The sequence below is a fragment of the Elephas maximus genome, chromosome 23 (assembly GCF_024166365.1).
Source record: "Elephas maximus indicus isolate mEleMax1 chromosome 23, mEleMax1 primary haplotype, whole genome shotgun sequence".
Classification (NCBI taxonomy): Eukaryota; Metazoa; Chordata; class Mammalia; order Proboscidea; family Elephantidae; genus Elephas; species Elephas maximus.
This window is the reverse complement of record NC_064841.1, coordinates 66742783-66755953: the sequence shown is the minus strand read 5'-3', so window position 1 is coordinate 66755953 and position 13171 is coordinate 66742783. Positions and strand designations below refer to the sequence as shown.

The 13171-nt window shown below is 38.0% G+C and overlaps 1 protein-coding gene across 2 annotated transcripts in view; it reads left to right on the top strand.

Moving 5' to 3' along the window:
* Positions 1–13171, top strand: part of FGF14 (fibroblast growth factor 14) — a 729563-nt gene that overhangs the window by 568270 nt on the left and 148122 nt on the right. For both annotated transcript variants that reach the window (XM_049867175.1, XM_049867176.1), the window contains exon 3: positions 940–1043. In XM_049867175.1, coding sequence (XP_049723132.1) covers positions 940–1043 — 104 coding nt within the window. The remainder of the gene's footprint in view (positions 1–939; positions 1044–13171) is intronic.

Below are 13171 nucleotides of genomic sequence, written 5' to 3'. Positions count from 1 at the left end.
GCTAATCTCACTGCGGGGAGTTAACAGCTCTCCTGCAAATGTACTTTCAATAAAATCTCCAAAATCATCAAACCGTTATCACCACAAATGGCGTTAGAAGACCCAATAAACTGGTATCGTATGAATTCTGGCAGGGCAATATGCTAAAAAAAAAAAAAAAAAAATTAAAAAGAAAAAAATCAAGCATAACATCACATCTGTACTATGTGAAAATATGTATTTATTGACAAGGGCCAAAAATAAACATGGAACAGAATGAATTTTTTTCTCTTAAAAAAATTAAAAATGTTAGTTTGGTAGAATTGAGTGCTTTTCCCTTTCTGTTTTGGTATTCATTCATATTTTTATGACATAGTAATAAAGAAAATCTCCCTCCAAAATTTGCATGCCATTCAATTTGATTAGTTCTTTCTAAATTTAACACATTGGCAGACACACACCTTTTCTTAGTGTTCCTGGAGTATCAGGTTGGTTTTCCAGGAGTAATTTGGTTTGGGGATTGCCTCTTTAATTTCCAGCCTATACTGCATTGTGATGATAGATCTCACTTTTTGCAGGAAAGGCCAAAATAAGCATTCAGCTTGAACTTGGTAAGTCCTGCCTTGTGAGGATCTCCACAGTTGATTTCTTTTGGTGTCAAATGATGTCAGAAACCAGAATCATGATTACATGTTTGATGCTGTTTATTATCCCATCAGTTCTTCAGAGTATTGTAGGAAAGACGGCTAAGGAGATTTACAAATTGAAGCTGAAGTGCTAATTTTACCCATCGCAGAAACTTCGTAATTATAAAGAAAAAAAAAATGATTTGATTGGAACTTCTTGGAAGATGGCAACAAAGGTGTTGTTGCTTAAACAAAAGAAATGAGAAAGGAAGAAGTTATGGCAATCTTTTGCTTCTCCCCGCCCGTTCATGACAGACCACGTTTGTCTTCACAGCACTGTTCAACCTCATACCAGTGGGCCTGCGTGTTGTTGCCATCCAGGGAGTGAAGACAGGGTTGTATATAGCCATGAATGGAGAAGGTTACCTCTACCCATCAGTAAGTAACGTGCCAAAGATCTTGATCGTTTCTTCGGTGCTTGTCAAATGACAACAGCAACAACAAAACCACAAAGCTCTGTGTCTATCGATGTGGCTCTTTTTGCTTTAGTGTTTAATCTTTACTAGAATACTGTAGAGGCCATGTATTCATCAATGCGATGAATGGCAGATACCTGGTGTAGAGTAAGTAACGTTACTGTCTTGAAATGGTGCATTTGCCCTGTTAAAAAAAAGACCCAGTTCACAAGAAGTAGAGCAATTTCGAGAGCTGATGTTGTTATACTTTTTTATTTCTATTTTGAAATGTACTTGTCTTAAAGAATTGCTAGTAAAACCTAATTTTTTTTTAAAGAAATGTGAATACTATAAAAAAGAAGAGGTTATTTCTTTTAAAAATAAGAATTCTAATTATCTAAGTGGAAAAAGAACTGTTTCTAACATGAAAGTGTATATTTCATGTATATCTAAGTATCTGTTTTGTGTTAATGTATATGGCTTATTATGGAAAACTTGGTAAGTATTTGCATATAATTTGCATTCATAATGTGCTGTATCACTTCCACATATTATAATGAAGTTAGAATTCATTTCTGCCACATGTCCAAGCAGTAGAGACAAATAAAAGTACTTCTTTCCATAATCCCTGGAGCAAAAATTGATAACATTTATGAAAAGTGATAAAAATGAAACGGTGTCTAAAAGAAAAACACTCTTACTTGGTTTTGCGTGTTATCTTCATGAAATTATTTAATACTCTGTTGTTAAATATTATCAACAGTAAAAGTATATGTTGAAATGTGATATATTTTCTTCAGCAAACTTGGGGATTGCTGTCAAAGGAACTGAAATGTAAGCTCAAAGGCACGTGCTCTTGTTATTCTCGAACTGTCATCTGAGTTCCCTGAAGGGTTTTCCTGCATGTAGAACTGGATTCCACATTATGGAGATGGTGTTCTGTTGCACAAGACGAAAATGAACACGTTGTGTGCAAGAGCAAACTAGGATTCCCTCGTCCCCCTTTTTAGGAAAGATCTGATATAAAGAAAGATCATTTTCTACTGATGCCTTATTTCACACACAAGTCGGTTTTATTGATTTGACTATTGTGCTGTTATTTGCGTGTCTTTCTTTTCCCCGGAGGAGTCTTTGAGAGGCCCAAACACCATTCTGTACGGTATCTGCCATGGTCTGTAGTTCTCGTTTCTGCTGATGATCTTATCACATCATTGTGTTCTGGTATAAGTCTTGATGTCCGGGGGAACTCAATGTTTGTTTGATCTTTCTGCGATGAGGGAGATGCCTTTTATATTATTTTTGTCATGATGTTGCACATTTATGTTCTTCGTCTGGAAAGGTTGAATATATTATCTGGCGTGTGTATATTCGCCTAAAATAAAAGTACTTGTTATGCATCAGTCTAAGCAGTACAGAAGGGATGGCGATGAGTAACGGACGAACTTCCTGCTCCAGGTCCCTGCACTTTAACTATGGGTTCCCCGCCCAGGAATCCGGTGTCATGAAGCTAGCTGTAGATTTTGTCCCAAGTTTCATCCCAAGGCCAATTTCAGGTTTCTTATTTGACTCTTTGTTCTTTACTCTGTCTCACCTCCCTGAGTCTCCAGTTTCCTGGCTTCTGGGCCTCTCGTTGACGTGATTGATTTACAGATCTTGGTTTTCACACTTTACATCTTTGATTCTTAATTCTGAATCCTGGGCCTGGTAAGAGACATCCTTTTTGCCCAGCCCCTCCCCTAAGAGTGTACCTTGGCCCAGGCCGTTGTTGTTGTGTGCTGTCGAGTAGATTCTGGCTCAAAGCGACCCGATAGGACCTTGTAATTCTCAGTCATCTTGCAAGAAAGGGGCTTAATGAGATAAAAATCAAAAGCTATTTCAAGGCTTTACTAATACTCCATAAAATATTATGCTTATTTTAATGTAATTAAGTTTGAACTTCAAGTATTTCAGCACAAAGGATGTTTTTCCACATGGAATCATTTATCCTGTAATTAATTACTGAGAGTCTACTGTTATAATAATATGACATAACACAATATAATGGTAGTGCAGTGGTTAAGTGCTTGGCTGCTAACTGAAAGGTTGGCAGTTGGAATCCACCAACTGCTCCATGGAAACCCTATTGGGTAGTTCTGCTCTGTCCTGTGGGGTCACTTGGAGTTGGAATCCACTCAGAAGCAGTGTTCTTTTTTTTTTTTTTTAATATAACAATTATTACTCTATATAGAATAATTATAGAATAATTATAGCTGTACTTAAAAAAAAAGTACTTATATAATAATAATAAAATGAAAACCCTCTGCTGTTGAGTCAATTCCGACTCACAATAGAGTCTATAGGACAGAGCAGAAGTGCCCCATAGGGTTTCCAAGGCTGTAAATCTTTACCAAGGCTGACTGCCACATCTTTCTCCTGCAGAGCCGCTGGTGGGTTCGAATCACCCACCTTTAGGTTAGCAGCCTAGTGCTTTAACCACTGTGCCATGAGGGCTCCATGATAACTAATATTTGTATGTACATTCTGCCTAAGGCTGTTCTTAGCACCTTATATATGTTGACTAGTTTAATCCTCACAACAAAGTCATCCAAATTCATCTACTAAGTAGTATTAAATGAGGAGACTAATGTACAAAGGGTTTAAGAATGTGTCCAAAATCATCAAGTTAAAACAAACAAACAAACAAACCTATTCCTGTCCAGTAGATTCTGACTTATAGGGACTCTATAGGACAGAGTAGAATTACCCAATGGGGTTTCCAAGGAGCAGCTGGTGGATTCCAACTGCCAAGACTTTGGTTAGCAGCCAAAGGTTAACCACTGTGCCACCAGGGCTCCATCATCAAGTTAGTTGGTGGAAAAAGCTGGATTTGAGCGTAGTTAGCCTGACTCATTATCTTAATTTTTTAACTGTTTTTATATCGTTTCTACATACCAGACATTTTCATAATATGGCCTGACATCTATTTTACCAAGAAGTTATAAACACATAGTGACATAATGAAAACCTTTGGGAATTGTTACCTAGGGGAGTAAGATTAATTTTAGGAAAAATTTCAAGAAGTACACTTTGAACATAATCTCTTCCTTTGGCAATTTTAGAATAGAGAAATAAAAACAGTAGGAAACTATATTGATCAGGAAAAGTTTGATAACTTATATTGGATGTTTAATAGTCTTGAAAACAATTACATTTAACGTTTGAGTTTTAAATTTTAAAAGCTATGATGGACATTGTTAACCGAACTAAGAAGTTTTGAACTAAGATGAGCATTTTTTTTTTTTTTTAAAGAAACCTCTAGTCAAGCTCAAATTTACAGAAAAATTTTACTAAAGATTTCATTCAGGGAAATTATGTAGTAAGCTCCAAACTCATGCCTACTTTAAAAATATCAGCTTAAAGTTTGCACAATGTAAACTAGTGTCAAATATTTTAACCAATTTACACGTTTAGAATGTATGCAATAAAATACTCGGGTCATTCACAGTGAATTTTGTTAATTGAAAATCATGCCAGTGATTTGATTTGAAGTGTTTATTTCTTCATTTGTATTTCAAGAATAACTACTGCTATCCAAAGGTATTCAACATGGCAGGTAATTCCCCCTCTAGGGGACAGAGAGGTGTCTTGACTGAAATGTAAATACTCACACTTCCAGTGCTGAAGGCGCTTGTTGCCCCTGGAATCTTTTCTTCAGTATGACAATAGTCATTTCTTTTATGGACATAATGATCGTAATATGTTACTTGATGATGTATCTCAAGAGATTTAATGTTAGAAACTGTTTCGTTGAAAGTAGAATGCAGCCCGCAAGGTCACAGAAGAGACTGACAACAAAGTAGCTTTTGTTAAAAAACTAAAAAACAGAACAAAGAAAACCGTTGCCTTCAAGTCAATTCCGACTCATAGTGACCCTATAGGACAGAGTGGAACTGCCCCATAGGGTTTCTAAGGAGCTTAGACAGTTTAAATGATCTTAAAAACTGCCAGCCCTTTGGTTAGCAGCCTTAGCACTTAGCCACTATGCCACCAGGGTTTGCTTTAAATGACCTTAAGGGAAAAAAATGTATTCAACCAGCTATAAACTGTTTATAGTGATGAGAGGAATACTAAGTTTCTGTTGTTGTTTTCCCCAAACAACCTGTTACTTTGAATGGCTAGGAAAATCCTTTCTTCATAGAAAGCCAAGGTTTTGAATGTGAATTCTGAACCCTGAAGCGAAAATTGAAATGAAAATATCAGCCATAATTTGGGCAAAGGTAAAGATATTTGAAGTCAGAATGTGTTTTTTGGTAAAAGAAAAGTAAGAGGGGCTGGGGAGAAAGGAAGAGAAAGAGAGTGATGGATACAATGGATAAAGCCTTGGGTGGGATTCGAACACCTGTGTCTTAGATCTTCCTCAGCAGCTGTGTGACAGTTTTGCAGATCTCTCTGGGTCTCAGCCTTCTCATATATAAAGTTAAAAGATTGCCCTGGGTGTTTTAAATTAATTTGGGTGTTTAAAATTCTAGCTTTTGTCTGATTGATTTTTCTGAATGATGAGGGGAAAAAAGAAAAAAGAAAGAAACTCTATATTCATTGTTGTTATTCCCTCACAGGCAAACAAATGCTTCTGTTACTCAGATGCAGGTATCCAGGGGTTGGTAAGTCCTAGTTTTTCCTTGAAATTAACATTTCATCTGCATCTTTTAACCAGGTGGTATAAATGATGAAAGAAAGAATTCTTTTGCATGTAAATTTTAAAAATTAACCAAAACCCACTACTACAGTGTTTCACAAATGTTAGTGCTCATGAGAAGCACCTGGAATACCAGGAAAAATGCAGATTTCTGAAATCTACCTCTGGATATTTCAATTCAGTGGGTTGAGTGGGAGGCCCAGGAATCTACAGGTTAGCCAGGGTATTTCCCTGCCCACTTTCTGGCCCTTCCTGTAATTCTCAAGTTGTTAGCCCAACAATCCACAACCACACAATAAGCATTGTTGCAATAGTCTTGGGGAGAGGCAATTCCGGGGGAGATGATGGTGGCTGTAGACCAAGGTGGTGAGCATGGACTTGGTGGACTACCCAAGCTCTGAAGCCAACATTGAGTAAACAAACAAAAACATTTTGTTTGCCCTACCTTCATCTACCTCTAAATGGAAGTTGGCCACAATTTGATGCAGTTCTGTACCCATCTTCACTGGTGCCCAAAAGCCCTGGAAAACCCGGATCCTGGTCCCCTCTGTATACTGGCATCAACTCACCAGATTGTAACAATACGCAATAAATGTGTGTACTGGAGGAACTGTTCCTTAACTAAAGAGAAAAGAAGATAAATGCTATATAGTCTAAAATAAGCATTTTCCAGAACCCCAAAGTCTTATATACTTACATGAGATAATTTTCTGATATTTCAGGAATATTTTCATGAATTACTTCTACAAAGTTGCTTCCGCCTTCTCTCCTCTGTGCCTGCAGGCATCTCTTATGATGTGTCCTGATTTGTCTTGCAGCTTGTCCTCAATTTTCTTCCAAGGACACCGTAGACAGGAAAGCCCCACAGCTGCCTTCCTTACCGTACCATTAATTATATGTCTTCCTTCAGGGTCCATGCAGAGCAAATCATGATGGAAGAATGTCATTTTCCTCTTGACATTTACTCTTCTGTTCATTGCTCAAATTTAGGGCATAGAAATGTGAAGGGCTAAGTTTTTTCACAGTTTGTTACCTAATGTACCTCAAACTCTTTCTTTTCTTCCCTGAGAATTACACACACAAAGGCACACACCATTCATTACCTGTAATTCTATGCTAATAGGGTATTGTATGAGTTCTTCACCCACCTCTAGAACCTTTTCTATCTTTGAATAACATCTTTGGGTGTCGTGGTGGCCTTTATGGCCCTTACAGCTGTGGTCTTGTAACTCCCACCCAGGTGATAGGGTAATTGTGACCTACCAAGGGATTGGTCAGTTTTGCCTTAAAAGAGAGCCAATTACAGAGCAAAAAGGAGAGCCCACCACCACCAAAGAGAGATCTGCAGGAGATGGTGCAGTGGGCTTCCGGGCCCACCGAGCCAGAAAGCTGAGTGCCTTTAGGCAGAGACTGAGGGCCAGGGAGAAGTCTACGCCTGACCCGTGAATTTGGAACTTGCCTAGCCTCCAAAACCTCGTGAGCCAGACCTTTGTATGGTCCCTGAGTTCTGTGAGATGTTGCAAGAAATTAGGGAACCCAAAGACAGGAGGGAGAGTACTGAGGTGAGAGGGAGTAGTTAGAGATGATGGAGTGGTACAGCAGCTTGGGAAAGCTGGACCTTTCGGACATCTTTAATCTCCGCCTCATAGGAACCAGCTTTGTGCTGATCATTATATAAGAAATTATTCATTCAGGCATCCACCCTCAAGAAACTGTTTACTACTTGACCAGATGCTGGTCAAGTGTTTTCTTCTGTAGTTACTGGCCAGTGCATGGTGTTAATCTAATGACTTCAGTTAGAGTGACTGTCGCTGGCATCAATACCCATAACAGATGAAGCAAGGACTGCTCAGCCAGGGGACTAGGCTTTTTGTGATGTGAACCCAGGGAGCAGAGAGGCAAAACCCTTAAGGAAGCAGGACTCTAAGTTTGTGTGGTTACACAGAGGTGAACCTTTAAGAATAGAAATTCCTCCATTCCTTCTTCATCCTTCATTCTTTACCTCTCTGAATGAGTCCGTTTCTTTATCTTAGAAAGTGTATTAAATTTGAGATGGTTGTTAAAGTCACTGATTATTCTAGCAATCCATTATTCTATCTGCCTGTTTTTCTGCACAAGCATCATCTCACACCCTTTGAGAATACACACGCGTGCATATATACATATTTTTAAATACATACATATATTTGTGTGTGAGTTTCATTGGAATTACGCGTTATAATTAAATTATACACACATTTATTCATGTGGCTTTACTTCAGGCCAGAGTATCTCCATTTCTTTCTATGAAATGTTAAACGAGTATTCAAATTTACACACATTTTAAAGCTTTATTTGCCATGATTAAAAACTGTTTCTTCTTCCTTTAAGTTTACCTGTGGTTTCTTCTATGTTATGGCTCAGTTGAATAGACCATCCAGGTTGAAAATGGCTACTATCCTTGCTTGGTATTTTGGCCAGGATCATTTATAGTAATAAGGAAGCAAACATGGTACATTGGCTAATTTTTCTGTTAAAACTAATTTCAGCAATCAGAATTAATGTCATCACCATGACATTGAACATCAGTGCACAGAATGCAGTTAATTTTGACAAAGGCAGGATTGCCATCATTCTGTCTGCCGTCACTGACCGGAAGGAACAAGCAATCGAGAAATAAATGCAAATGCGAAAGTACACCTAACTCCTTTGAAGTAGCCTTTTGGATAAAACAAAAGGACAAAACATCTCACTTTTTTATTTGTTAGGGTAATAATAGGTAATAAGAAAAAAGTCAATGTACTTTGAGGCTATTCAAATTTCAATGCCATTTTATGGAGTACAAAAGACAGAACTGGGACAGAGAGTAGAAAAGATACTGAGAGTTTGAGAAGAAGAGTAGGAGAAAAAGAAAAAAAAGAATGAGAGGAGACAATGAATCAGCAACAGGAAGATGAAGGTAGGCATCGTTAGGAAAAGAGAGAAAAAGAAAGAGATTATGACAAGATGAGACATTAAAGGAAGAAAACAGAGAAAGCGCGTCACAAGGAAAGGAGCCATATCTTCTCATTCTGTTAGATGATCGAAAGGTATCCTACTCCTGACTCCAGCCTTCCACTGCTGGTGGAAAAACAAAGTCTGTCCCTTTGAAAGCCATCCCAGTGTTTCCAGCCACACCAAAAATTCTTTATCTTTTGTAGTCCCATGGCCCCTTCCACCTATTTCCTTGTTTTTTAACCTCTTCTTCCAGAATGAGGGCTGTGTATGATTATTCTCTAAGGAGCCCTGGTGATGCAGTGGTTAAGGATTTGGCTGCTAACCAAAAGGTTGGCAGTTCGAGCCCATCTAGTGGCCCTATGGAAGAAAGACCTTGGAATCTGCTTCCATGAAGATCACAGCCAAGAAAATTCTGTGGCGAAGTTTTACTCTGTCACATGGGGTCTCCATGAGTCATGGTGCCGTGGCACCCAACAACAAGGAAACAATATGGTCATGTTTAACTTCCAAAGGATTACACTTGTGGCAGTGAGAATTAGTGGAAAGAGACTAGTGGGAATTTAAAAAAAAAAATTGAAATAGTTCGGGTGAACGATGCTGAGGGCCTGAATTACGGAACAAACTAAATAGGGTTTGAAAACTACAGACATTAATTTTGGTTCTGTGCGTGTATGTCTGCTCTGTGTCATCTGAACGCCTTTAAGTGGGACTTTCACTCTCCAATTTGGCTGTAGTAACAACCACGTTTTATTTTTATAAAGGGAGATACTTTACATATGAACTTTGTTTTTAACCTAGAGACGTGTACTTGCCACCCATGAATGAAGGGACGGAAAGGATGAGAGATATCTGAAAGTGTTTTCTGAGGAAAAGTAGAGAGGACTCTGTGGTTTTCTGGTTGTGGGACTGACAGGGTCACAGCTCACTCTGGGGTGTCCAGCTCAGTAACTAGGTAAGCTAGAGTACCTTTTGTCGAGAAAGCAAAACCCAGGAGGAGGAGGGGGTTTGCAATAATTTCTGGACATGCTGAGTTTGCCCAGGATATACAGGTAGATTATATTCCCACTGAATGACCATTAAGAGCCCTGGTTGTACAGTGGTTAACAGCCAGGCTGCTAACCAAAAGGTCAACGGTTTGAACCCACCAGCCACTCTGTGGGAGAAAGATGTGGCAGTCTCCTTCTGTAAAGATTACAGCCTTGGGAACCCTATGGGGCAGTTCTACTCTGTCCTATAAGGTTGCTATGAGTTGGAATTAACTTGAAGGCAATGGGTTTGGTTTTTTTTGAATGACTGTTGGGTGATAAGGAAGCTCATTTATGATGGGAGAAACAAGTCTATAGGCTTTCTTCAGAATAGCGTGCAGATGGGAAAAGAATGGTTTGTTCAATGATGGATTTTGATGGCTTTCCGTTTCCCCATGAATGTGGGGCAAAAAGATGAAGAAAGGGGGATAGTCAAGGACACTATGGATGGAGTTTGACATTACAAAGGACTTTATTAAATAACATCACTTCTTGAGAAAGTTTTTTAATACATTTTCCCTGACCCCCAGGTAGAATCAGTAGAGGCAATCCTGGATGTTGGATAATAGAGCCGAGGACTGAGTTAAATTCAGAACTTGTGTCTTCACATGAATGATGCTAATATTATGAGAAGGGGGATGACAGGCCTTCAGATCCTCTCAGGGTGGTTCACAAACCTCGATGTTACATAAGCTTGTTCAGATAGCATCGTAGATACCCAGACTTCAGCACGCTCACAGATGCCAAAGTTTCAATTCATTGTGTCAGATATGCTTCACAAATCATTATTTTGAATACGAATCTGAGCCTTTCTAGTACAGGTGATTAAAGGACATACTTTGATAAGCAAGGTCTGTGTCAGTCTCGCGCAAACAATGACTTTAAGGTTACGTGCGTCTGTATATGTTTACTCTCACTTACTGTTTTAAATGTCATTGTATACGAATTCATGGCTCAGTTCAACCCCTTGAATTAAGCAAAAGGACATGACTGTGAGTAGTTCTCACCTTTTCCCATTGACTTTTCAGAAAGTGCATGGAACCTAGTTCTGGCTTTCTCCTCTCAATCCCTGAAATGAATGGGACAAAAAATATTCCCTTGGGCACCAAGATGATATAGGGAAAGACAAGAATTTTTCTGAGACATGAGGAAATAAACTAAGGGAACATAAAAACAAAGTCAGATATTAAATTTCAAACTAATTATGGCTGGTTTGAAACCCTGAAAAAGAGTTGTAATCTACACTGTGTATATAACTCAGGGCCAATTTGCCCGAGGTTGTTAACATGGGGCAGCCATGCTGCCTGCTTCATTGAAAGTGTAATCCAGAACCAGTGCTGCCTGTCAGAGCAGGTTTTCAACATTAGCGTACCTGGGTTGCTACAGAAGTGAAGGCTTTAAAATTTTTTTTTTTAATTCATGGCTAAAAATAAATATACTTCTATTTAATAAATTCTTTTTCTCATCCTCTTTTCTCAAGTTAATTTTGTTTACATGTTCAAAAGGTCTTCCGCTCAAGTCCCATTTCTGGGAGAAAGGAGATTTCCTTTTTTTTCTCTAGGTGATAGGCGAGTCCGATGCTTAACACAAGAGAGGAGCCAGTCTTGAGCTTCTTTCCCATATCCCGTATAGAGTGGGTTGATCCCATCTGGGGCCATTATTATACAAATTTCTTAACTGAAGCAAAAATCATAAATCTACCTAACAAAAATTAAGCACATATGTCTGATAACAACAGGGTTTGCAAGAAATATATAGAGAAAGATTTCTACTCAGTGTAATTGCTCATATCTTGAATACTGGCTGAAAAGTCAAACTCTTGGTATGAATATGTACATTAATAAATTAATTTATTTACTCATTCAACAAATATTTGTTGCATACCTTCCATTGATAGCTTCTGTGATATACATGATGGGAGTTCAAAAAAGGGAAAAATTCCTTTTTTTTTTTTTTTTAATTAAAAGTCCACTCTGTAGGAGTCAGTCATTTGTAGGGCATCTTGACTAGATGAATTCTAAGGTTCCTACCTTTTGTCGAAATCTATGATTCCATGATTGTATTTGTATATTCCTAGTCATTCTCTCAGTGGTGGTGGATATGTGGAAAGTCTTCAATCTATAGCTCTTGATTGATTATTGTTAAGGCGGAACCAATTGCCACAGGAAATGTTATTAATTTATTCCTTGAGTGCTTCCATGTTCATGATATTTATTATGCATGTCACTTCTCTCTTTTTCCCACTGAAAATCATTGTGCATCAGCAAAGAAGCTATGAGTTTGTTTATTTCTGTAGTTAGAATTGCAGAAAAGCAGTTATTTACACATTTCCTTCCTGAAACAGCCTGATAAATCCACAGAGACAGAGCTTGGGTATGCAATGTCTGCATTCTTACATGGCTGTGTTTGCATTAATGAGGTGCCTGGTAATACTGTCTTGCCCTTATGAGAGACTCTTGGGGCAACAAAATAAACTCTGATTTCTAGTAAATGCTGTCACTTAAATGTGAACATTTTAAAGCAAGAACATAACTGATAATCATGACAATGAGAAAAGGCTTTATAATTTCTACATTTTCCAAAAATGACCTAAAATATTGTGGTTTTATATTTCTTTTTACTTTTAAAGAAATAACTAAAAAAAATAGTAACATTGCAGTTTACAGTTTTAACCTGATTTTCTCTGGGGTGAAACTTGATAAAATGCCATAAATAGTAACAATATTTAGGTTCAATTGAAATGTTTCACATTTTTTTAAATCTGTATTTGTGGAGAGTGGGGGGCGGGTGGTAGATGGTGAAGGAGTTTTTATGTACAAGGAGTTTGGAAAACTACTTAAGATCCTGAGTCCTAGAATGATGGATGAAACAGTATTTAAGAATCAACCATCTCTTTGTTTTTACTCTCCACACCATAAAAAATTGCAAAAGACTAAATAAATGTTAAGAAAACCAATGTACCAAATGGTGAATGACAAATCAGCTTTAACACTAAAACAACAATTAATGCATACTAAAATTTGGGGCAAAATAAGGGGCAAAATTAAAAAATTCTTCCTTTTAACTCAATACCGAAGTCACTCCCGAGGTTCACCCAAAGAGTAGACAGGTCTGTAAGCCAATAGGGCAAACAATAACACACGTGAGGAAGGTGCTTTGTGGTGCAATCATGTATATAAGACTAAATGGGCACACCAGCCCAAAAGCAAAGAGGAGAAGGCAGGAAGGGTCAGGAAAACTGGATGAATGGAAACAGGGAACCTGGAGTGGAGAAGGGGAGAGTGTTGACACATTGCGGGGTTGCCAACCAATATAACAAAACAATCTGTGTATTAATTGTTTAATGAGAAACTAATTTGCTTTGTAAACTTTCCACCTAAAGCACAAAAAAATAAGAAAAAAAATTATTTCCATATGTGGGAGGTCTTATGACTG